The 27997-nt window shown below is 28.9% G+C and overlaps 1 protein-coding gene across 1 annotated transcript in view; it reads left to right on the top strand.

The window, feature by feature from the left end:
• Nucleotides 1-27997, top strand: part of LOC111614506 (transcription factor 25-like) — a 51788-nt gene that overhangs the window by 5165 nt on the left and 18626 nt on the right. Inside the window, exons 2-5 of the mRNA XM_023355881.1 lie at nt 12496-12699; nt 15691-15896; nt 18624-18706; nt 20207-20337. Of these exons, the coding sequence (XP_023211649.1) occupies nt 12496-12699; nt 15691-15896; nt 18624-18706; nt 20207-20337 (624 nt within the window). The remainder of the gene's footprint in view (nt 1-12495; nt 12700-15690; nt 15897-18623; nt 18707-20206; nt 20338-27997) is intronic.

Genomic DNA, 27997 nt, shown 5'->3' with positions numbered 1-27997 from the left:
GTGACATGTATACATGAGTAGCCTACATAATATATACAGCATTAATATATAATATGTCTGAAAATAGAAATGATAGCATATCAGTAGACATTAAAACAGTTTATCTCATGACAAATATTCATAAGCAAAGTTTTTGTTACTGTTTTAATTGCTTTTTGGTTATTATTCAATATCATAGAATTTCATTATCATAATTTCTCTATTTGAAATCATTTATTTTAGTTTTTTTCTCTTTTATTCATATTTTTCTTGTGTAACTCTTCTCATCAGTTTGTTGTTTGACATTCTTTTATATATTAAGCAAATATAGATTGCTTTGAGATTTTATAGGATGTTATTGCTATTTAGTGTTTTGTATTTACAGATCATTAAATTAGATTAACTATTATATTATATTATTATAATATAATAGTTAATCTAATTTTTTACTTCATTAATAAAATTAAAAATTTTACTAATGAAGTAAAAAAGAGAAGAATCTTGATGATAAAAAAATTGATTTTTTTATAAAAACTTACTGTTTTATAGCTGGTTATGATTATACATTATTACTCATTTTCATTTATTTTAGCTTTCACAAACTATGTGAATAACATATTCTATATAATAATAGATAAGTATCTTATAAAAGATAATCAATTAGTATTATTATTTGTAAAGCTTATATACAGTAAGTGTAAAAAATTCACAAGTAGGAATGCAAATTCTGCTGAGAACTTTTGACTAGAATTTTTGAAATGAACACCTTAAGCAGACAATAAAGATTAATAACTAGATTACTTTATTTACAACAGAGTATAAAAATCATCCATAATATAATCATAGAATTTTATCACAAATTATAAGAAAAATATTGAAAATATAATAATTTTGAATAGAAATTAACTCTAAAAACAAATCTGAGATTGATTCTTACTCAAAACACTAAATACAGATCTCTATTATTAAATTTTTGCTTAACTATGAGTTATATTTGTATAATAATATCTGAAGTAATTTACAGGGTTAGAAAAAATTCTACCTTTATTATTATGTTATTGAATTTATTTGTTTTAACTTGTTGTATTTTGAATTATGAAAATTTAATAAACAAAATGAATTTAGATGATGATGATGATATAAAATTGATTAAAAACTTCTGAACCTAACTTAGATCTAGTGGACTAATAGGAATTAAATGTAGAAGCTAAATGAATAGACATTTATTTAGTCAATTTGCTAAAATCTATCAGGTAAAATTACTTTTCTCTTTAGTACTTTTTTCTCTGCCTTAAATAGTCCATGGAAAAATTTCAGAATTTAATGATTTTATTATATAGTACTTTTGCATTTTCAGGGAATTTTTCTTGAGAGAATCATTAGATACAATTTAGATGACTGATGGTAAACTTTTTCCTGGAGATGGGTCAAATTTGAATCAAATTGCAGGTCAAATATTTAAGTATTTTTAAAAAAAAGTGGTGGAAATGTTGCTGGACTTTCCTGGCATTCTTTGTTTTTATCCCTAATAATTGCTACCATTACCTTTAAGCAGGGCCAGCCTGTGGTGCAACTACACAAGGCCCTGTAATCCCACTTGATTCAACTCTTGCAAAATTTAAAAATTGATTATTTCATCATTTGCTCAGTTAACTAACTTTTGCTAATCTATTGGATGGTATGTTTACTATTAAAATATTATTTTGTTGTTCAAAACTGCTATTTTTTTATTAAAAGGCCCAGTAAAACAACCATGCACTGGGTCCCACTATTTCTTGGGCTGCCTTTAAGTCTTCATATTTACATAAAATTACTAATATGGTAGATTATGTAAAATGGAGGTCATTTAAATGATTTTAAAATATTACCCTTTCCACCTCTTCAACATGTGAAAATCTAGTTTTGATGAAAATTATGATTAGTAACAAAAAGTTTTGGGAAAAAAAAAATAGTCTCTTTATATATTTACTCCGGACTTGGGGTTGGGGAAATACCAGTGGCATGCCATCATTGGAAGAGGTGGATGTGCCGCTTCCTTTGTATTTTCTAAAAAATAAATACATATTAATTTTAATTATCTGAAAATAATCACACAATATTTTATTAAAACCGCATTATGTATCTTATTACAAATTCTTATACTACACGTGAAAAAGAGATAAGATTGCTATTGTATATTCGAATATTAGTGGAGGAGTGGAAGTGCTGTATTGTCAGCATCCAAAAAGCCAGATTTGCGCATGTGCTTTACAGAGCACCAACCTCACCTGGTTTAGCCGGTGGAAGCCTAGGACCTTGGGTGGATGCTACACGTATACCGCATCCAATTCTATCCAGGACCGGTTCTGGGCTGTTAGCCGCCTGCCTGCTAGGTATTTGGCCACCCTTGCCTGATTACATGAATCACGAGTATATTTATAACTTAGCCCAACTGATAAGAATTTACTGGTATGTTTTTATGATAGTTCTGTATAGTTGACAGGAGTTTAAAAAAAATCCATTAAAATATTTGATATTTTTATTCTGCTCTCTGATTTTATATTACTCATGGATTTCAATGTTAAACCAGTGATATTACGATTTTGTATATCCCATCTCTAAGGGGATGTAGNATTTTTGTATTTTGTACAAACAAAATAAATATATTGAAAAATATAAAAACAATAAAAAATAATACTTAAGAAGTTAATTTATTATCAAAAACGTAAAATATTTGAGTAGCCCAAGATATAGCCAAAGATTGCAGCACCACAGCACTAGCAAAAATTTAAATTTGCTGACTGGAATTCTTTCGGATAATCGACGCTCTGCTGTATTCCACTTTTGTCTTCTAACTGGTCAGAAACTAGCCTTCAATTTCACTCACTATTAAAGGTGCTTTGATTGATTGATTCAGCAGATTAACTATAGTGACTAGTTCATTCTTGCTTTTAATAGAATTATTATATTACTTTCCCAGCTGTTATAACAGAAGGAAAGTATGGCAATCTGGCAAAAAAAAAGATCCCAGATTTTTACATTTTTGGACTTAGGATTTAGACAAGGTTTCATCTTTATTTGAATCACTGCATGCGATTATAACTGTAAGACATGGTTCTTATGAAATAAACACAAAAGAAACCGAGTCAGGAGTAATTCTACATTAGATATTCTTTCTACTCCAGAGATTTTCTTATGTACAGTACAGTACTTTCTGATTTGATAGAACCAATTTTTGGGTGTTTTATTTATTTACTTTTTTAAGTTTTTCTTACTTGTTCACTTTATAATCGATAATAAACAGCTTTAATTTTGCTATAGCATATCATGTAGCTTCAATCATATACCAAATAACTAAATATATATCAGCAAAAAGCTTGATATATAATTTAAGCATTTTTAGTTTCTTCTTGTAAAGAGGAAAACATTAATTTTAAACCACTGTTTTAGGATTCTCTTCTAGTTTTTTATGTACGTTTCTTTACAAAGCTATATTTAATTATAATTTTCTTTAAAAGTATATTCATACAATTGAAGAATATTTTGTACCAGGTATGTACCGGTACATCCACCACACATTTTATTTCACCAAGTACGTTTTTATTATTTTATTTTTAATTGTAACTCTTATATCATGGCTAGCGATTCGGAATGTAATTGTAATAGGAAAAATACATTTAGAAAAGTCTACGAATAAACGATACGAATGGACCCTAGACCATCACTGATGTGCAATTGACTGATTCCCCTGGATGTTGGTGTCTTACAGAAACACAGCTTCCCTATCATCAAATGTCATGGCATGCCACTGGACAATATCAATTTCTTAAAACTATTTTATTAAAACATATATATTGAAAAAAGTTAGAACTAAATTTGGTTGATTCTATCAAAAGTTGTTTAAAAAAAAACATTAAAAAGTTTTAATATTGGGAGTGGGAGTAATTTTTGAAACAAATGTGTTTAGTTTTTGGTAAGCTAAAATACTAAAAGCCAACCAACTCCATATGTACTCAGGCTAAATAATGACTATAATACAAATAAATTACGAAATAATTTGATACTAGAGCCCAAGGACATACGACATTGGTTGGTTTTTAGTATTATAAAGTATCGGGTTTTAGTGGAGTTGTTTGGTAAGCTAAAAATGTACACAATTAAAAATATTTCATAACAGCTTTTTGAGATATGGCCCCCATCCCCTTAATATCTTCTAAACCAATGGTCTAATCTGATTTTCCTGAAAGTTTTTACAAACATTTCTTCTTGTAAAACCTTCTCTGCAAAATTTCAGAAATTTTGACAAAAGACAGAAGAACTATTAAGCTACAAAGTTGGTGAAAAAGTTATGCCCCAAACACACTAATGTCTACACATACAGAAAAAAACCCCAACTTTTTTGCATTTCTGCCATTTCAGGGTCTTGAGTTCAAAAATATAAAAATTATGGGGATCATTTTTTGACTGATTGCCATATTTTCCCTCTGTTATGTAATAGCCAGGAAAGTAAAATGCTTGCAAATTTTATGTAATGGGAAATCTTCTGTTGTTTATTTGATGATAATTTTTCTATCTGCAATTTATAATTAGTGACCTTTAAGACTTTATCCAACAGTTTTAGGTAGTGTTGCCACCAGGCCAGTTTTCATCCGGACAAGCTGGTTTTTAAATTCATGGTCCAGATTAATTATTAATTTGTCCAGTTTTTGTAGAAATTGTGAAATTATGATGAAACAAAATAAATCTATAAAAATACTTGCGAGTATTTTGCAAATATTAAGTTTGTTCCAACAAAAGTCCCTAACTGGTTTAAAACTGGCATGCACATTGTTCAGTTCTTGGCTGTAAAATGACATTGCACATGCCTCATATGATTTCAAATTCAAACCAGTCGGGGATTTGTGTTTGAACACACCTATTGTAAAGCGAATGTGACAGTTTCAGTTTACAAGTTTATAATTTTTATTTTAATTATTTAATATAACAACTCAAGAAATTGAAAACCCAAAAAAAAGGAAGTGAACTTGTAAATTTAATAAAGATTGGCTGACACAAAACGAATTTCTAAAATGGTTAAGACTTGTTCAAGAATGTGATGAAATGGCTGTGTTGTGTTTGCAATACAGTAATACCCCAAACTTACGCGATAGGTGGGACCAAGTGATATTTGCGTAAGTCGGGGTATAATTTCGCAATTTGTGTAAAATCCAAGTCGGATGTATGTAAGCTAATAAATGTTCTCATTAATCTTATCTCATCTTTTGATTTGTTCCTGGTTATAAGAAATCACCATATAGAGTCTCTCAAGTCTCCGTAGATATAACAAACACAGAAATAAATAATACAAAATTAATTGTAGCTATGTGTCGATTCCGCACGACATGTCCGAACATGTAAGCTGAACAATAGTATGGGGGGAGTGAGTAATCGAGAGTTGCATGGTGCTCAAACAAAAGATGATTCGACGAGATTTGAAAATCGTATAACTCCGAGTTCGCGTAAGTCGGGGTAGCATAAGTCGAGGTATTACTGTACTACGTTTAATGTAAAGTGGGATGGTGTAAAAGCTGTGAAATCTCACATGGAAGCAAATACTCATAAGCAAAGAGTATCTTTACTTGGTCATAACTCCTATCTGACCCAATTTTTTCAACAGAAAAGTTTTAAATTTGATGATAAGGTAACAGCAGCAAAATTGACACAAGTTTATCAAAGTGTAAAGTCACATCACAGTTATTTATCCATAGAATGTGGAAGTAATGTTAGCAATTCCATATTTCCTGACTCAATGGCTTATAAAAATATGACTTGGCTGTACAAAAATTGAATCTATTGTGCAAAACGTATTAGCTCCATATGCCCTCAAATTAATTATATCTGTTGCAAAGCATTTACCATTTAACATTGTCACAGATGCTTCTAATAAAGGTAATAAAAAAATTATTTCCAATTGCCATTCGTTATTTTAATTTGACGATGAGCAACCTATTGTGCATGCTTTGATAGATTTTAAACAAATATGAAGTGAAACTTCTGAAGAAATTTTTAATGTTATAAAATCAACATTTGAAAATACAGGATTACCAATTGAAAATATGTCATTTGGAGCCGATAATCCATCGGTCAATTTTGGATGTAATTTATGATTTTTACAAAATTAAAAACAATTAACAATAACTTAATAAAAGCTAATTGTAACTGTCATATTCTCTATAATACCACTAAATATGCATTAAAAACAATGAAATATGATGTGGAAAGGTTAGTATTAAAAGTCTATTGTGAATTTTCATTGAGTACCTGCAACATTAAAGAACCAGGAAATCGAAACAATTTCTTAAAACAGTCATACTATGAAATTTTGATGCATATTTCTCTAGATAGGTAAGCTTATATAAAGCTATTGATAGGTTACTGAAAAATTGACCTGCTATTACCCTTTATAAATCAGGGAGGAGAAGAATGTAATCTTACAATCTGGACATTTGTGCAAGATCATGAAAATAGTATTAACAATGAAAAATCCTTACCAGAACTTGTTATGTTTCATACATTCCCTTTTACATATTTACCAAAAATATATATTAATTCTTGAAGGAGTAAACACTGATGTCACCGAATTGTATATTATTTTTACAGATCTTAGAAATGATATAGTGCAGAGAAATGAACAGTGTTTTTATAGTTTTATAGTTAATCAGGCTTTTTTGGATTTTCCTGAAAATAAGAAGAAAATATTCAAACAAGAAGCCGATAAGATGTACTCACGAGTAAGGGTGCACCGATTAATCGGTAAGTAATCGGTAATCGGCCGTATCGGCCACTTAGCCGATTAATCGGTATCGGCCATTCCCCCCGATTAATCGGTTTCGATAATCGGCCAATTTTACATTTTGGTATTTTTGTTAGAATGTTACGTACAATGTTAGTAGTAAAAACTAATAAATTTCTGTTATATATTTATTATTTATTACATGACAAACTGAATATTAAAAAAAAATTACTAATCAAATTATTTCTTTTATCGATACATATTATAAGTATAATATAACGTATAATATAAAGTTTAAACTTTACATAAGAAAAAGTATTGAATAGNAAAAAAAGGAAATTTTCCAAATGTTCAGAGGATAATTGAATTTATATTTAGCATTTCAATTTTTAATGCATGTGTTGAAAGATGTTTCTCTTCAATGAATAACTTACGGTGGGATAAAAGAAACAGATTAACACCAGAGAATGTTAAAGCTGAACTAATAATTTGCAGTAACATGAAAATTGAATGTAAAAATTTTTACAAAGAAATAATAAAAAATAAAAAACTTCTAGAAGCAGCTAGGAGCAACCAAAAATATGCTTTTAAGGCAGTAAATAAAAAATAATGTAATATTTACTTTTATGTAATTTTTCTCAATTATTTTCATATAGTTTATTATATGTAACTATTACTGATGTTAGTTTTTAAATTTTTATATTTATATTATATATTGTATCTTTTGTAAATTAAATTAATATTATTAATGTTAGTATGTGTTATTTATTATTCTTACTTTTATCTATTATTTTTGCAATTAATATTGACATTGGACTGTTATTAATTATTTTTGGATATGCCACATGTGATTATTGTATTACTTTAATAATATATCATTTACATGTTTACCTTCTATTAAAAAATATTTATTTTCTACTCTCAATAAAAAAACCTAATTTTTTTATTTCTAAGTATAACATCTTAATTTTAAAATGTCCTGTCTGTCATCACTCAGCCGTCCCATTGTGGACCTCGCCAAACTCATAATGGGCTTTGCTAAAATGAGACCCTCGTAATGTCCATAGCGAAGAAAAAGTGGAAAAAAATAAATGTCTGGGTCATCAATTTTGAAAAGGTGGCAACACTAGTTTTAGGACTCTGACACACTATATACACAAAATTTTGAAATCTATCAAATACTTTTTATAATTTACAAATATAATACTTTCATTGTGTGAATACTTTGAAATCGTCACATATTTGCCATCACTGGCAAATATAGGTGACCCTCTCCTTATGCTTTGAGATAAAAATAATTTCAATTTCACCTATTTTTATTATACAATGTTCTTTCTATTATGCTATTTTTTCATATGGAGATCTGAAAAATGTTTTATAAGTAATAATTTCCTTTTGTACAATAAATTATTGTTTATTTTAAAATATAGTTAATTGTAATCTTGACATTGATTTAAAAATAATATTAACAAAATTATTAAGGCCCAATAGATTATCCAGTAAGCTATTTTTTGATAATTCTCATTTTTGACTTAAAAATTTTATAAATAATGGTCAACTGTATGTTGTCAGTCAGTGGACTCTGTTCTTATTATGGAAGACAGAGATCATGATGCTAATAAATGTTCCTGCATCTTAATTTCAAATAACATGTTTTAAGGGAATTTGCCTTAAATATAAAACTTTTAAATAATAGTCTAAAGACAATGTAATGTTAATCAAATCTAGATTAATAAAAGTTAATTGTAAAAATTTATTTTAAATTTTTCAATGTTATCATATCTATTGAATAGTCATGAGATTTTTTTCATGAAATGATAATTAATATTTTTAATTTTAAATGTGTTTTAAATAAAATGTATTTAAATTAAAATTATACAGTGGGTGATTGGTTAATGAACATAATCCATTCCAAGAGTTTGTTCGCTATCCGAATTGTTCATTAACCAATTAGGCCTATCGATTTTCTATAGATTTTTATGGGAATTTGATTAATTTGTTCTGGAAACCCCAAAAAAATAAATAAAAAATTATATACTTTCTTACTATGTTTATTTACATGTAATAAGAAGCAAAGCAGTCTCTCCATTTTTTCATAGACGGCACATCTTTGTTTCTCGGATGTGATTTTTGTTACTCCTTTAGCTACTCGTGTCTTCTTGATTATATCTTTCTTAGCTAAGATTGTGCCTGCTATAGACCTGTTTGAGCCATACTGCTTAGCACCATCAGACATCCGCCCACTCTCTACCTTGGCTATTATCTCTTGCTTAGTTTCTGTTTTTGACACTCCACTCTTTTTAGGCTTCATAATAATATTAATGTCTTTTTGAAATAAAACGTTCAGAAAAGCACTCACAAAAATTCAGTGAACAGAAATCAACTAGCACTTGAAATAATTATGTAAATGTGAGGCCAGATGAAATTCAAATTTTGGTGTTAAGCCATTAACAAATATCTGATAGGACAGTTAAACTCTCATCTTTAAAAAATGAAAACCAACACAAAACTTAACAAGTGCCTAACAGTCTCACAAAGACTATAAAAAATTATTTGTCAGAAAGGTAAACAAAAAGGTGGAATTACAATGGAGAGTTTCAAAGTTTGGAGGAATAATATCTGATTGGTATCGGGTTGAGTGTATTCCGCGGTCTGAAAGACTTCGAATTGTTACCTGGAGACAAGGGAAAACCAGTTGGTATTCATTATCTTATGTTGCTTCTTTTTGTGTTTGTTCTGTGAAATGTTTGTTATCTGAACATGTGTTCGTTGTCCAGACATAAAAATTGTTCATGAAAGTGTTTGTTATCTGATTTGTTTGCTGTCTGAACTGTTCATTAACCGATCACACACTGTATTTTAAAATATTTTAATATGCATGAAAAAATATATCAGTATGTTAGGCTTTTGGAAAATTTAATAATACTCATTTTATAAAGAATTATTTTTTGGAAATGTGTGAACTTAGTTTTTTCAGTGACTTCTTATGTATGATCGCTGTAAAATTATATTATAAATATATCCAAGTTGAAAGATTATGAGAACTTTGTAAGTGGATTTAAAATTATTTGATTTAGAACTTTTCTATTTTGATTTATCATAATATTTTATTAACCCAATAGAGATCTAGTAAATCTAGAACTTTGTAATTATCCTACAAGACAGTGTACTGTTTCCATATGTAAGAAAATAATGATGAAAATGAATATATAACAAGATAATTTATTATATACCAGATATAACAAGTTATGCTCTTTAGAAAACTATAACAAATAGATTATAAAAGTTTCATAATTAATTTTGTTTGTACAATTTTCTCTTCTATTTTATTTTTAGAATGAAGTAAAAAATTCAAATATGAAAATTACCTAATATTACATCATCCACCTAAAACATTATGACCACCTTATCAATACAACCATTTATGCAAACATGTGTCAAAGTCATTAAATGGGTTATAACAGCTAACAACAAAGCTGCACAAACAATTGTCATTACAGTGTACAAGTGGGTAGATTGGCAGACTTATCTGACTTGAACAAAGTCCAAATTGTGATCATCAGATGCTTTGATGTTAACATCTCCAAAACAACAAGGCTTGGGCTCTTTGCACTCATAAATTTGTAAGTGTCAAAGGTGACACAAACACCTTTGACACTTACAAATGGGGAAACAACAAACTGTCAGAAAGGCACAGGCTATCATCTCTTGTGCAAAACGACAAGAGGACTAAAGCATAGGTTGAAAGTACTACTGCCAAAGAGTTGATGCACTCTCCAGCCAAGCTGGAGTTTATTTTTCCCTGTTTCAATTGGTAGGAAACCAGCTTCTCTCTGACTTCACTGATGACTATTGATAGTGATTATCTCATATGTTTGCTTGACGTGGGATGGAAAATCTTATTCTTTATATTAAGTATTATCAACTTGACAAGTCTGGTTCTGTAATATCTTATGTGACATTTAATAATTTTCATATCCAAAGGTTACAGAACAGAGGTTCAATTTGCTGAAAAATAGATTCTCCACAGTTCTCCATTCTTCAAAAATGGGAGATGATTATGAGCTACACTATTGTCCACATGAAGTGCTGACTTTCTCTTATTGAGCTTCATTTGCTTTAGTATGTTCTGGATCCATTGGAAAAATACAGTTCCAGTCATCTAGATCTTCTGCTTGTTGTATAATAAACTAAATTTTTCCATACTTTATATGTAAATTTGCCATTAAAAAAGTATTGACTTTAACCAATCAATATTTTTAGTCATAAACACAGAAAATTTTATAATAAAAACACAAAGTGCTTTTGCCTAAACAAAGTATGCTGAGAAAGCCTTTGTTAGTTTTGGCAAAAGTATTGATTTTTATGTTGCAATTATTTAATTAAGAAAATGACATCTATTCCAAGCATATGTTAATTTTCAGTTAAAATCTTAAGTAAAACTATTTTCATTTTGTTTAATATTATTATTAAGCAAAACAGCTTTGACATTGCAATATATTAAATACAAGTTACTAGTGAAATAAAACTCAGATTTATATAGATGTGTATTTCATGTAAGTGATAAAAATATTTACTATTATTGGCTTTTAACTTATTTTATTCTTAGACATGTCCTGCAATATTTCATTAAAATTTAATTCTATATAAACTGAGGTTTTATTCTTTGATTGTTTATGAATTTCTGCATCACACTGTTGAGTTAGATGCTTCTCAAAAGAAGTATCTGGATATTATACACAGTATTCTTTTGTTTAAAAATTGTATTTATTTAGCGAGCCAATTTTTGAGAATTTGTAAATTTTTTTCTAGAGAGTAAGATGTAACATGTCTGAAATGTCTTATGTGTTGAACAAATATATAAAACTGAAACCATCCATAATACATACTGTTTGATAATTAACAGTTTGTCTGTGCATAGCAATGACTTTATATGAGAATTGTATAACTGAATTTATGTATAAAACTTTTTCTTCAAGTATGAGATCTGATAGCTTATATTTCTATACCTGCACAAATTTCTCATTAATTTTAATAGTATTTTAACATTGAATCAGAAATTACTTGCAACTTATTTTCCATTACATATTTTATTTATTCATATTTATTCATATCTATAAATTTTTTCCCTTAAATTCTAAATATAGTTATAATGTAGAAATTTTATATTAAACTTCCTGAAACAAATGTTTAACTGAACCTGTAAACTCCAAGTTTTAAAACTCAATTATAAATATAAACATAATGAGAAATAATTTTTTTTAATAAAGATTTATCCTTAGAAATATTAAAATAACTTCTGTACTTACATTATAATTAAAATGATAATTAACAATGAATGTATATTTATTTTTAAAATATTTTTCTATTACAAAGTGACTTTTCAATTATTCTGAACTTCATATATTTTAAATGTTGTATTAACTAGAATCATTTTTTTAAATAAGTAATGAACTTGCTTTTTTAACTTATTGAGATATAAAAATAATTTAAATACCATAATACTTTTGATGATGATTTAAGAATTACTTTTAGAATCAGAAATATTTTAACTGCTTCATATTTCCATTATTTCAATATATAATAATTGATTTTCTGTAATAAGGTTCTGTGTTAATTTTCTGTGATTTTCTGTATATAAAAACTGTAATATTTTATTAAAATTTTAATAAGTTTAGAATTAAATTGCAGATGTTTTGTTAACTATTTACATTAAAGTAAAATTTCTATTTCATCTGTTTCTATTTTCCATCTAAATTATCTAGTTAAATAGTGTGGAGCATTCATTATCTGATACAGAAGCTAAAGAAGATGATGATAGAGAAAATGAAGTTTCGCAGGAGCAAGATAAAAATAAATTAGAAAAGCAAGATTCAATTCATAGCACAGATAGTCTAAAACGAAAGAAAAAGAAGAAGAAGAAAAAAATAAAGAGTCAGAGAAGTACAGAAGATAATCTTGATGATGCTGTAAGTTAATTTTATACTTTTTATAATATTTCTATAAATTATGAAATTTTTATTGCAATTATTTTTTAAAATACAATTACATTACAAAACATGTGTTTTGATGACTTTCAAAAGTATATTATCGTCTAAAATTAAAATAGAATTTTTTTTTATATTTACTATTGAAGAAATTAAAGGGAAAAAATAATGAAATTTCCATGAATTAAAATAAACCTGCTATTTTTTTCAAAAATTTCAAGAATTTCTTTCTGTAAAGTTAAATTTATTTTTCAGAGAAGTCATTAATTTAAAATAATTTAGTTTAATTAGAAAATATTAGAAAATTCAAAGATGAATTAATGTTGAACAGTAAACTTTCTAAGAACAATTATTATTATAAAAGTATAGATTCTCTTTATTTTCATCTGAATTAAATATTGTGTTTTAGAAAGGAATAAAAAATTTATAGTTATTTTCATAAGATTAATAATAATTTTGTCATGCTCAGAAAGCTTATACTTAATACTAATGTGCTAGTGTTTGTTACTATACATTTTTTAACTTATATTGTATAAAATAACATATGCATTTGTCTGGCATAAATACTTACAGTTTGAATTAAAATGTTTTATTTCCAAAGAATTCTGATTCCTCCCTTTGTTAAGTTCTAACCTCTGCTGAACACTGCAACTTTATCAAAGCATCGTACATTGCAATTTTTGATGCGGTCGTGCTTCAGAGTTTTCCCTGTAGTTTCTGTTAGGAGGATTGCATTTGACTATGGTTGCATGCAGTCGCAACAAAATCAGCAAATGATAATCTAGTATTAACTGATACTGTGTGATGCCATCCTTTGTTCAATACAAAATGAAAACAAACTATTGCTGTATCCTCTTCATTTTTCTTATTAATTAAAAACATTAAAATAATTGTTGCTGCTTTTTGTTCTTTTAATTGGTTTTGACTCTAATGTGTACTGCCACAAGAAATATGGCTGTGGAACTGCAATGCCAAGATGTAAATAACAGGTTTTTACTCAGATGTGTAATGTAAGTTGTAGAGTACATAATATCTTATAATTTTTGCATGTGACAGCAAATTGCATATGCAACTTTTAACAATACTCACCTTTTGATTCAAAAATATTGCAGCATGTTTTGAGCTTGTAAAGAATAATAGATTTATAACTTGAATCACACTAAAATACTTTATTTCTTCTGAATGTTTTTGAAATTCTGCAGTTTTATCCTCAACAATTTTACAAGGAAATACATATCTAAGAACAGAAACGAAAAACTTGATTCAAAATGTTAGAAGTTATTTTTGGGCTATAATCATAATAATAATTAAATTAGTAAATTTAGTAAGAACAATATAGTGTATTCTTGAAGGCATTTAATTAATTTATAATTATCAATTAATTTAGAAATTCTGGAAGAAAAGATTGAACCAAAGTAAAATTGAAATCTGCAACAGGTGCTTACTATATAGCTGTGTTATCGATTACTTTTTCCAGAAAGCATGTGTTGCTTATTTTAGTTCCACTCTGAGTTCATTTTACAGATTTTCTAAATAAAGAAATTAATTTCTAATCACTAATCTTATTACAAGATGATGGCAAACTATCTACCTCTAGATCAAATTCATTAATTTAATCATTCTTATTATAGTCCAAACATATTAAGTTACTTCATAAATTGATTTGTTTTTATAAGATTGTTTAATAACAATAAAAAGGTGACTTTTCAATAATTTGCAATTTATGAATTATTTTGGCAAGCTATATAATTTAATGTAGATATATTGTTGTATATGAGGTCTGTTCAAAACATAACTGAACTTTATTTTTTTAATTTTTATTTTTCAAGTTACAGATTATTGGTCCTTTCCCCTTCAAAGTACTCCCCCATTATTTATACACTCATTCCTGCTGCGTTTCCACTTTGCAAAACAGCTCCGGTAAGCTTGTTTCGGATAATCCTTCGATGCTTGTGAAAAATTTGTTTTAATGTCATCAATTGTGTCAAAATGGCATCCTTTCAGCACTGATTTTAATTTTGGAAACAAGAAAAAATCGCAAGGAGACAGGTCTGATGAGTAGGGAGGTTGGGGAGGACAGTCATTTGACTTCTGGTACAATGCTGGCAAATTGACAAGGCTGAGTGAGCAGGCATGTTGTCATGGTGAAGAACTGTGAATTGTCTCGCCACAACTCTGGTCTCTTTTTGCAAATTTTTTCATGCAACTGTTTGAAAACATCTGCGTAGTACTGACGGTTGACTGTTTGAACTTGAGACAAAAATATTCAAAGTGCACAACTCTGATTTTCTGAATGTGAGTGTCATCATTTGAGGTCAAAGGCTTTCCTGGTTGAGATCATCTTCAACTAATTGACAACCACTTTCGAATCAAGTAAGCCATTTGTAACATTGCATACGACCTAGAGCATCGCCTCCATAAGCTTGATTCAAAAGTTGAAATGTTTCTGTAAAAGATTTTCCTGCAAACTTCACATTGCTCTCATAAATTGCATATTGTAAAAATCGCCATGAACACTGAAACACCTTTCATTCAAAAAAGAAAAATGCGGGAACAAAATGAGATATCAACAATCCAAAAAAAGCAGCTTATTCGGTAGGTTATCACAAACATACTGTTGTCAACTTCACAACACTAGGACACTCCATTTATGCCTAATTCAAAAAGTTTGGTTATTTTTTGAACAGACCTCATATTTTTTGTTTTCCTTGCAGAACTTGCTAAATATTGGTTGCAGAATCCCAGAATATTTAATAATAAATCATTGTGAGTTCAACAACTCAAGTTCTAAATCTATTACTTCTTTATAATTTGGAGAAGTATTTAAAAAATTATTTTGATAAATTGCAAATTGTTTCTGCTTCTATGGTATTTAAATTTTCATATATTTTTTCAAAATTTTTATACTACAATATTTATTGACATTATAAATTTATGTATTGCTGAAATGCAATACATAAATTTTTTTTATAGGAAGATGAAGTTGAAGCAAGTGTTAGAGAAGTTAATAAAATACTTGGTGAACCAGAAAATATTGCTGTCAGCAATTCTGCTTCAGCTTCACCTTTGGAACAATCACCATTTTTACAAAAACTTCTTAATGTTGATCACAGAAATTTAAATCCTGATAATGAAATGAAAAAAATATTTGGTTCCAAAGTCATTCAAAATGAACAAAGGTAATTTTTATATTTAATTTCCATAATTTTCAATTTTAAGTTAATTTATTTATTGATTTTATTTTAAGATAAAAATACATAAATTTACACACAACATTTTTATGTTTATATAGAGTATATCCTACTGATTTTATAACATATGTAAACTGCTGAAACTGACTGAGTTATTCATTGTTTTGTTTGCTTCTTGATAGGAGTTGAATATTTTCGTTGGTTATGGATAAATTGATGTGCATACTCTTCCTTTTCTGTTATCACTTCTGAACATCTAGTTTCTTTCTTAATTTGGTAATTATTTGAATTTACGTCAGATGAATAATTATTTTTGTACAAATTAAAAACAAAGTCGCTATAAAAATTATTTCAGACGATCACCATTTTTATTTAGTGTTCTATAACAAATCATAGACAGCTGGACCTTCCTTTTTAGGCTACATAACTGCCCACATTTAAATATTTAGAGCAACTTTGTCTTTAATTTGTACAAAAATAATAATTCATCTGAAGGAAATTCAAATATATCGTTAAAATTTGTCACCAGAATGCTATCTTGACGTAATCTACATTTGTCAGCGCTAATCCTCAGTAGATAAAAGGAGCCAGAAACCCAAACGGACAAGGATGAACTAACAAGACGTCGTAAGATTTACCATTCCAATTTTAAAGAATTCTTTTAATCTTTATTGGTTTCTTGTGTTTTTAAGGAACATTTTTAAATGTGGGCAGTTGTGTAGCCTAAAAAGAAAGGTCCAGCTGTCTATGATTTGTTCTAGAACACTAAATAAAAATGGTGATCGTCTGAAATAATTTTTAGAGCGACTTTGTCTTTAATTTGTACAAAAATTGGTAATTATTATTATGAGAGTACATGGCATCAGTGGAACTTTTCGCAATGGTTATATGAACAAAATTCTTAAAACACAAGGGAAAAAATACTCAGATGAAATGAGTGTCATCATGCTTTTACTGCCTGAAAGTATGTTATGAATTATTTTGCATCCTTTATTTTGCTCTTTAATTTCAGTAAAAGTTGTGTTGTATTGTACAAGTTGTGCAAATGTTATGCTTTTCTCTGCTTAAAACATCAAATTCCTTCTGGTAGTAATTTTTGAGACATTGTTTTCTACGGAAATTTCTTTTACCAGTTTCGAAGAGAGTTCTACTTAGTTTCATTGTGTTATAGCTGTTAGATGTTCTGTAAATGACTGTAAATGTTAATTATCATAATTTCTTATTAAAAGATGTCTTTATATTTTCAACAATAAACAAAAATATCATTGTTTTTTGTTTGTGAGAACTGAGCAGGTTAGGGTGCCGAGCTTCTCCCCTCTTACCGGCTTCTGTGTCAGGGATGGTCGGTCAATAAATAGGAGGGTGAGGAAGGTCATGGCAAGGTATCAGTTGTACTTAAGGATGACACATAATCAAATATATAAGAATAACATATTTAATTATCTAAAGCTATACAAACGAGTACAATCAAAAGGCTGCAAAAAGGGAATAATCCAAAAATATTTCTATATCACGACAAAGAATATACGGTCATCGATAAGTCATCTAATATCTAGCCTCTATAACGCATATTATCATCTCTAAGTTCAACTAGCCTAAGTGAATCTATAACCAAGAGAGCAAGAGTTAGTCTCAAAAAGATTACCTTTTTAACCACGGCAATCAAGATTTTAGGAGTAGGAGTTTGGAGCAGAGACTTGAAGAGGTCTAGCCTGAGGTGATCGCCCCAAGGTGCGGGTGCAACCCTTTTTATACATGTTCCAAAGGGGGAAAGTTTGGGGAACATTCTGATGCAATTCCATATAAGTTCGACTGGTCAGGAAAAGTTTTGATTTCTGACAATTAGTATAAACATTTCTGTAGATTTATAAATTTTTTATCCAATATTGTCACTCTTTCTAACTCATAAATTTGATAACAGTTGTCAAACTAACAGAATTAATGGCTGGAGGTGACTAAGGTTAGGATATGTAGTGCAACCTTAGTAGTAATTGTTCATTTGGTGTGTCATCTGATCAGTTTTATCATCGTTAAAATCAGAGGAAGTAGGAAGTGGGTGGGTTGGTTCGGTTCAGACTCCACTTGTGGGTGACCTTCTTGGTTATCCTCTATTGTATAAAGATTTTGAGTTATTTGTTAATTGGCTAGATATCTTATAAATGGTAATGAAGGTGTAAATGAATCATCCCCAGTGCAAGGGAAGAGGTTTGGCAGTCATTCAAAATGTCTTTAAAAGTAAGGAAGGTCAATTATTGATGTGACACAGATAGTTGAGGAGTTAAAAGGTCCTTCGAGGAACTGGAGAAAGAAGGGAAATAATGATGAAGAAAAAAATTTTTTAGTGACGCTCCAAAAAAAAAAGGAAAGCAGAGCTTGATTCTTCACATTTAACTTTTTATTCTCTACTGATGAAATTCAATGACTATTGTTAGTAGAAACAATAATTGATTGATATTGATTTTTTTGAACTGTCTAATGTTTAATAATACAATACATTACTGTGTCATACAGTGTGTAATGTATTTAATAAAATTTTTAATCTGAAGTTTTATGTATTGTGAATGATGTAATTATATTTTATTTCTCTTTCAAATTACTAATATTTTCTGCAAGTTTTTAATTTTTAAGTTTATTTATGCTCAACATTCATTTTATTTGACAAATATTGAAAAAAAATTAAATTTACAAACCAAATTATAAAATTTTATTTTGAAGTAAAAGACGGGGAAGAGGGCGAGGACATGCACGATCTACTGTTTTAGTAACTCCTCGAAATTGGCCTCATGTTGGAAAACCAGGTAACAAAATTATTTTAAAATTGACATTTTGTACGAATTTTATAATTAAAAATATTTTAAATGATAAAAATCTATAAAACATGCATTAACATTATTATGAATAATAACTTTTTGAATTGTTTATATCTGCTCATTATAATCTTAATTTCTGATAAAAACTATCATTTAAAAATCCATAGAAAATTATGATAAAAATAAAAATATAAAGATATTGCTGATATTTCTGATCAAGATCAACAATAAAACTCAGATGATGATGATCTTTTGAAAAAAGAAAATGCCGTCATTTAACTAAAATTAATATTAACAGTACTTTTGATTGTGCTTATTAGTTATTGATTGGAAATAAAGTATTGATTGCTTTAATAAATGTATTTCTCTTAGTAATGAAAAAGAATGGTATACTTTTGTTAACTTCTGGAATGTAACCCTATGTTTTGCATTAGTCCTTTGTTTCATATTGCACAGATTCACATAATGCCACACTTTTTCAGAACATATCTATCATGTTATACCTAGGATACCTGTATATCCAAATTATTGTTTTTGGTAAATCTCTCCAGCTAAGTTTTTGTTTTATAAATGGAACAGAATTGGAACATTGTTCCGAATTACACAATTTTTTTGTTATGATTAAATGATGATTATGGTTTTTTTGTTATATGATTTGTTGTCTATATTTTTATACTAATAAAATTTCATTTTTATTTTATTATTGTAATTAGATTCATAAAGTTAAATACTGATTATTGAGTAGAGCTTTTCATAAGTCAGAAAGTGTTTTGTCTGTGATCAAACTTCAAAGCAATCACACAATCATTAAAGATGATTTGTTGAAAATATGTAAAAATTAGCAAGGTTGATTTTGTTAAGCTGGAAATTTGATCTCTAGTCTGGTGTATTCAATTTTAGATTTCTCCACATAAAATTTATGGTTGGGTTGACAGTTGTAAGTTTGTTGCATGCAACATCCTAATTGAGTTTGCGATTACTGTTAATTTACATTGATCTTTAAGACAACTTTTATTTTGATCTTTACCATGGGCATTTAACATGCATGATGTCATGAGGAAATTAACTTTTGAAAACATGCATGCATAACATGAAAGTTTTCAAATATTAATTTCCTGCAGTTGCACTTATGAGTTTTAACTGGTTGCTGGAATGAGTAGGCTTCTGACTGCACTTATGGGTGTTTTGAATCTTTTTGACACTTTTGTCAGCTACGACAATGAACATGCACATTTCCTCCATATCTGCAGGTTTTAAACTGATTTAGAGAGAATGTTAGAATCTTAGCATCATATTTGTATTTTTGTCTCAAGCCAAATCAGAAAAATCTACACTACAGAGCTTAGTTTTCTTTTCCTAGAAAATACTGGTAATATTTTAAATTTGCTGCTATATGTATTAATTATAATTTTTAATAAATNTATTTACTATTCATTTTTATTATTATTATAAATATAATGATTTAATTGACTAGAAATCATTTTTTAGGTATATCAATGAATTTGTTGGAAACAAAAGGAGATACATATTTCTTTACATTTGAACACAGCAAACAGTATCAGTCAGTGCAACATCAATTCCTTGATGCAGTGGAAAGCTTCAATCCAGATAATATTGTGGTAAATATAATTTGAGAATATTTTGATATAATATGTAACCATGAGATAGCCCAGGACACCCTATAGTGGGTGTTCTAGCAGCAGCAGTGGTGTCATTCCATGGTATAAATAATAAAATTCAGTTTGACATTGAACTTGAAGAAAACAAAAAAATAAATTACCTTGATATCACTATAATAAATAACACTGAAAAATTAAACGAAATGATGTCACTAGAAGATAAAAAGGTAACTTATATTGTATAAAATAACATATGCATTTGNAAATTCCTATTACAAATAAAAATAATAATATATACTGTTATAAATAAATTATACTATTAATTTAAATAATAGCTTAAAATCATCACTAGGGATGCCCCTAGTCACATTCTAGGTATTCCGTGATAGATATACAAACAGTAGGATTATTAATGGCTTGTATAAGTAGATGTGTGTGTGTATAAACATCCCAAGAACCCGATGTATCAATAATCAGTTGATAATCTGCCCAATTAATTTGGTTGATGGTTAAATATGTATAAATTATCTGATAATTTTCCATTTAACATTTAAAGATGTAAAGCCTCCCTCTTACTTAAAGATTGTTTTCTTTTGTAGAACTTTGTGCAATTCAGAGTTTCCCTAAATGGTTGTCCAACACCCACAACTGTGTGTGCTGAATTTGATTGAAACAAAAAAAATGTTCAGTGAACATGTAAAGAGCATAATTTATTGAATTTTTTTTATCTCACATTCAGAATGTGTAAAAAAGAAACTATTTTTATATTATGGATTATATTCGAAGATATGATTGACAGAAGAATATGATTGTAATTTTGATGTATTGGCTTTCTGTGAAACTTGGACAAATGATGAAAATTTTCCACCAAAAATAAAAGATTACCAAGTAGAAAGAATGGAAAAAAATTTAATCAACATGGAGGCATAGTATTACACATACACAAAAATAAGAGTTATGAAGTCATACCAGATTTAACTTTTACCAAAGATTACATACATTTAATTATTGTACGATATAATGAATAAAATATTCAATTATTCTTACCATAATGTTTTACTATATCGTCTAGAAAATTGTTTTTCGGCCCCCCAAAATATAAATTGTTACTAATCAACCCCTCAACATGGAAAAATGCCCACATGGGGGCGATATCGCCCACATTGAGAAATACTGCACTAAAGGTTCTATCTTGGAATAGTCAAGGTTTGTTGTATACAAATTTTTCTGATAAGAGTTTTATTGATTTCATCTTTTCACATCATATTATTGGTTTAACTTAATCATGGATGACATTTTCGATGAAAACCCTTCTTTCAACGTTAGATTCTCAGTTTTATTTTACTGAATCTTTAGCTCACAAACCTGAGGGACCTGGAAGACCATCTGGTGGTTTGTTCTTAGTAGTTTCTCAGAAACTTGGTAAATTGGAAATTTGTCATCTCTCCAATAATTTTATTACATTTGGTAAACTTTTGTTTAATGATCATTCTAGACTTTTAATCATCTTGGTTTATATTTCTATTAATAAACATGATTCATTGATTGAATATCTTGATAGGTTGATAGGTTGATTCTTAATTTTAAAGAAAATGATGACATTTTGATTCTCAGTGATTCTAATGCTAGAATTGCTTCTGAAATAGATACATTATATACAGGTTCTAATTTAAATTTTTATAACCTTAGAGAGTCTAAAGATATGATCTTTAACTATGCAGAAAGAAATTTTTTAAATTTAGTTAAATCTTTTAATTTGATTCTTTTAAATGGTTGTTTTGTTACTGATTTTCCTGTGAATTTTACATTTATTTTCTTTTTGGTTGCATCAGTTATTGATTTGATACCTACAAACTTTGAATTAGTTGATAACATGGTGGACTTTAGGGTTTTGAATAAATTTGATTCCAATCATCTCCCACTTTCTATTACTTTCAGGTTTGATTCTCTTTTTTTTAGTAAGGAATTGCCTACTGAAATTTGTCATTATATGTGGAGACCATGTTTAGACAAGTATTTGTATAATGTTACCAAGCGATATGCAGATTTTAAAAGTATTTCTTTTCAAATTTTTTTTTGGATTCTTTTTCTTTTTATTTGTCCTTTGTTGATGTGATTCTTGAATCCATAGTTCAAAGTGATATGTATGTCAAATACAATTGTTCAAGAAAGTTTGCAAAGTCTTGGTTTGATGCTGATTGCTTACAATTGAAGAAAGAGAGAAATTGGGCTCTTTGATCATTTCGACAATCGAAATCTAGGCAACAATTTATTATTTATTCTAATTTGGAAAAAAATTTCAAATCCCTCTGTAAGGCCAAAAAGAAATTGTTTTGGAATAAGATTAATTTTCAGATATCGCATATTAAAAGTTCTGCTGAATTTTGGAACATTGTTAATAAATTTAGAACTAATATATTTGTGAATAACAACAATTCTATTTGCGATTGGTCGGATTATTTGAAAATCTATTTCTCTGGACCATCTTTGGCTGTACTGTCTATTTGTACTAAAGACACCATGGACCCATTACTTGACAAAAATTTTTCTTTTGATGAATTACAATTTGTAGTGCATTCCTTAAAAAATAAAGCCCCTGGCTTAGATGCTATTAAGGCTGAGATGATTAAACCTCTCCCAATTAATGCTATAAACAATTTATTATTTTTATTTAATAATTTCAAAATTAATTATTCTTTCCCTACTGTTTGGAAAAATATCTGCTTAAAAATGATATATACGAAGGGTAATCATTCTGATCCTCTGAATTACAGTCGACCCCCCTATAACACTGTTGATTTTTCCGTTTTATATGAATTCCATGTTGTACGAGTCACTTAGATTTTACAAATACGTGTGCCGGGCTGTGAACGGCTCACGTATTTGTAAAATTTAAGTGACTCGTACAACATGGAATTCATATAAAACGGAATAATCAACNCGTTTTATATGAATTCCATGTTGTACGAGTCACTTAGATTTTACAAATACGTGTGCCGGGCTGTGAACGGCTCACGTATTTGTAAAATTTAAGTGACTCGTACAACATGGAATTCATATAAAACGGAATAATCAACAGTGTTTTAGGGGGGTCGACTGGTATTGTCCAATATCACTAGTCAGTGTAATTAGAAAAATTTTTTCTACGCTATTGGTTAATCGTTTGCGATTCTGGCTTGAGCGGTCGCATGTTATTTCTATTAGTCAGGGTGCTTTTGTAGCAAATAGAGGTGTTGATTATAATTTATTTCTTTTTTTTGGAATTTTGCAATTAGTTTTAACTAAGAAACGTAATAAATTATATGTTGGATTTATTGATTTGTCAAGGACGTTTGATACAATAGATCATGATATTTTATGGTCGAAGCTTTCTTGGATAGGTATATCCTCTTCTTTTGTTAACCTTATAAGACAATTGTTTTCTGATACTGCTTTTCAAATTGAAGTTAATTGTTGTCTTTCAGAAGCAGTAATTGCTAATAAATGTCTTCCACAAGGTGAATCACTTAGTCCTATTTTGTTTAATTTATTTTATTTGTTAACGATCTCCCAGATTTTTTTTATAGCCACAATACTATGGATATATCTATATCATTGGAGTAGAATTGAACTGTCTTTTGTTTGCTGATGATATTGTAATATTCTTGTATTCACCTATTGATCTTCAGAGGAAGCTAAATCTTTTACGGGATTATTGTAAGTCTAATAAACTACTTATTAATGAGGCTAAATCCAAAGTAATGGTTTTTTGGAGAGGGAGCAGATTGGGAAAATTTTATTTATCTAACTTTGAGTTGGAGATCGTCTCATCTTACAAATATCTGGGCATTTATTTTACTCCACAGGGCTCATTTTCTTTTCACCTAGATAAATTGTTTTTAAAATATAAACTTCAACTTTCTAATTTAATAAAGCTTATGGTTAGAATGATGCAGTCTTCTATTAAGTCAGTGGTTCTCAACAGGGGATACATGTACCCCTAGGGGTACAAGTGTAAATCAAAGGGGTACATTTAACTTTCATTATAAAATGGCGTATGTTAATCAATTTGCTGTAAATTATTAACACAAGAAACAACAAAAACTTGCTTTAAAATATCCCAGTGTGAACACCAATTTCCCTTTTAACAGTCTGAACAACTTGTTTGTCCATTTGATTTGCCTGTCTATTTGTGTCGTTAGTGCTGAGTGAACCTGTAGTCTAGTAAAGTTACGGTTTAACTGAGCATTAATTTTAGAATAAAAAAAAAATATTTTTTCTATTCTATAATAATACTTTTCATCCCCTTTCCTATCTCGCTTTACTTTTTCCCTTCGCCTCTTCCCTTAATTACCTTTTCTCTACTCTTCTTCATACTCGCACAATACCAATGAGTAGTCCCGAGTCTTCACCCCCTTTATGCTAAATATTCTATAATTATTGCTCGATAAGATTGGGGCTTTTCGTGTTTTTACTGGACCACTGGTATTAGGAATAATGAGGCCTGGATCGTACCCCCACCATGAAATACGTGTCACTGCATGCGCGCATTACTTGATATTTAGCAAATTTAGATGTTACATTTGTTACAAAAATTGAAAGATTCATGTATTGTTCTGCGCATTATAAATTCGCAGCCATTACTTTCAATGTCAGTACACAATTATAATCTCTATTTAACAACGTGGGAACCAAATTTTGAAAAAATTGCTGAAGATTTATTGCAACAAATAATCCCATTAATTTTTGTTAGAAATTATTGTAGAATAATTTAAATTTTATTTATTGTTAATTATAATGATTTATTTTTAGGAAATATAATTTATGCATGTATTGAAATGACTTCTGTGATTTTATATAATATACTTGTCAAATAATAATGAATAAATGTATGTACCTGATTAAATTGATTATTATTTACGTAAAATAAGTAATTCATTTTTAGTTATAGTTAGTTAGTTAGTTAGTTTTTTTATGGCGCTCATTTGTAAGGGCTGTATACATCTAATGCAGTAATTATAAAATTTACATACCAAAATATAAGGGGTACTTAGAAACAACTAATGGGCTAATGGGGTACATCAACAAAAAAGGTTGAGAACCACTGTATTAAGTCATACTTTTAATTGTTCGATTCCTTGATATTTATTCTTGGAATTTATGTTTCCTATTTGGGGTCCATTTTTTATTGGTAAATTAGAGAAGACTCAACTGAGATTTATCAGATTGATATTTCCTATTAATCATTCAATGCCTGGACCCATTTTAAGATTCAAATTGGGCCATCTGCCAATGGCTATATGTTTAGTGTTGACCATTTTTAGATACTGGATTAAAATTTTAGAGTTACCAGAATCTGATCTTAGAAAGTTGGTTTATAATAAATTGAAATTGTGATCGTTTATTGTCTGTGGGATCGTTTATTTTTAATTACAGTAATACCTCGACTTATGCTACCCCGACTTATGTGAACCCGGAGTTACGTGATTTTCAAATCTCGTCGAATCGTCTTTTGTTTGAGCGCCAGGCAACTCTTGATTACTCACTCCCCCACCCTATTGTTCAGCTTACATGTTCGGACATGTCGCACGGAATTGAAGCATAGCTACAATTTATTTTGTGTTATTTATTTCTGTGTATTTTATATCTATGGAGACTTGAGAGACTGTATGTGGTGATTTCTTGTAACCGTGAATAAATCAAAAGACAAGATAAGATTAACGAGAACATTTATTAGCTTACATACATTTGACTTGGATTTTACACAAATTGCGAAATTATACCCCGACTTACGCAAATTTGACTTACGCAGTTATCGCTCGGTCCCACCTATTGCATAAGTTCAAGGTATCACTGTATTCTAAAATTTTAAAATTATTTAATTTTGTAAAATATTGAGAGAAAAATTTTACAATGAAAGGAAACTGCTGTGGCTCACTTCCTCCTGAAGGGAAGTTTAACTTCCTTTCTATTGGCCGAATTGAAGTTGATTCAGATGCGGCTTTTGCACATGGTACTTGGCCGTCCAAGGAGGCCGATATAAAAAGGGATTTTTTCCGCCATTTCATGAGTTTGCCATACAATATAGGGCAGTTCTCCTAAAGAAGTAGTTGACCCAGAAAGGCTGTTTGCCATATTAATCAGTGCATAGAGGACAGAATTTGCCATACAATATAACTCAGTGCATTGAAAGAAAATATATGATATATTATATGATGAAGATCATCCATGGTAAGAGGACCATCACATAGATGTCGATCATAGTGAAATAGTGCATCATCGAAGTTACAATTCTTAAACATCTCCATGAAGGTAGTATAATCTATTGAGTTTATGTGAACTCTCTCTCTCTCTCTCTCTCTCGCATATAGATAGGTTAAATGGCTAAATTTTCTCTCTTGAGTTAGGTTTAGAATATTATTCTTAATCCATTTTATTGTAATATTATTTTTAATTGATTCTATTAAATCTTTTGTTTTGTTATACTAAAAATATGGTATTTTCAATGACTGGAATCCACAGCTATGTTTACTCCACGTACTTGCGTCCCTCCAGCTCGAAGTTCCTTATTTACGCGTGTTAATCCATGGATTTAATTGATTAACTGGTGTCGTGAGTCCTGATGAGGAGAAAGGTGATTACGAGATCATCTCTCTCCACCTTTTTACTTTAATTCCTAAAAAGCCCTCTGAAGAAAAAGTGAGCCAATCTCATGATTGTGTGTCAGTAAGTGACATAGACTTAGAGTTAAACAATTCTATTACCTTGGCTTCTCACAAAATCAATAGGTAAAAATTCTTTGGTTGTAACTTAGTTTTCTTCAGTCAAACATTTACTGTCTGACTTAGGTTATTCTATTGCCTACTATACTCAAATTCCTGATAAAAAAGAACTCTTTCTAGCTGAACATTTGCATCATTAAAAGATAAATATTGGGCCCAAGATATTCATTATATTGAACAAAAGTGTAGTTTTTTTGAAACTTATTTATCTTCCCCACAGACATTTCGATATTATTTGTTATCAAACTTAAGTTACAATATTAAATCTTTAATAATACAACTACAATTTAATGATTATACTATTGTATTAAATTGGTGTAGAATGAATGTATCGGCTCATTCCAATTGTCCACTATGTAATAGATTTTGTGAAAACATTAAGAACCAGTTATTTGTATCTTGTGAATTTACCAAGCACTTAAAGGACCTTTTTTTGACAATTGATGTTGATATGTTTTGCTTATACGATGATAATTTAAGTTCTGTTATGTTGTATAAAGTTTATAAATTTTTCTGCTATTCATTAAACATGTTAACTTAATTAGTAATGTTATATAATATTATTTACTATTCTTGTAATTATGTATAATAATATTTGTATTTGTTAATGTCATTACGATTTTGTAACCCCCTTTGTAAAGGCAAAAGCCATAACAAATAAATGTTGATTGATTGATTGAATATTTGCACACAATTTGTAATATCTTTGCCGATTACTGCAGATCCATGAAGGGTTTTGCACCAGATGTTTGCAGCAGTGTCAACTTAAAGCAGCATATAGTAAATGCTGGTATATCCAATACTTTCTTTTTGGAAAACTCAACTCCCTCAGTGGTTTATAACACTATAATGAGTTTAAAGAATAGTTCTCTGGACATTAATTTTTTAACTATTGAAAT

Source organism: Centruroides sculpturatus, unplaced genomic scaffold (assembly GCF_000671375.1).
Source record: "Centruroides sculpturatus isolate CEXI.00-Female unplaced genomic scaffold, Cexi_2.0 scaffold139, whole genome shotgun sequence".
Classification (NCBI taxonomy): domain Eukaryota; kingdom Metazoa; phylum Arthropoda; class Arachnida; order Scorpiones; family Buthidae; genus Centruroides; species Centruroides sculpturatus.
This window is presented reverse-complemented; position numbering and strand designations above follow the sequence as displayed.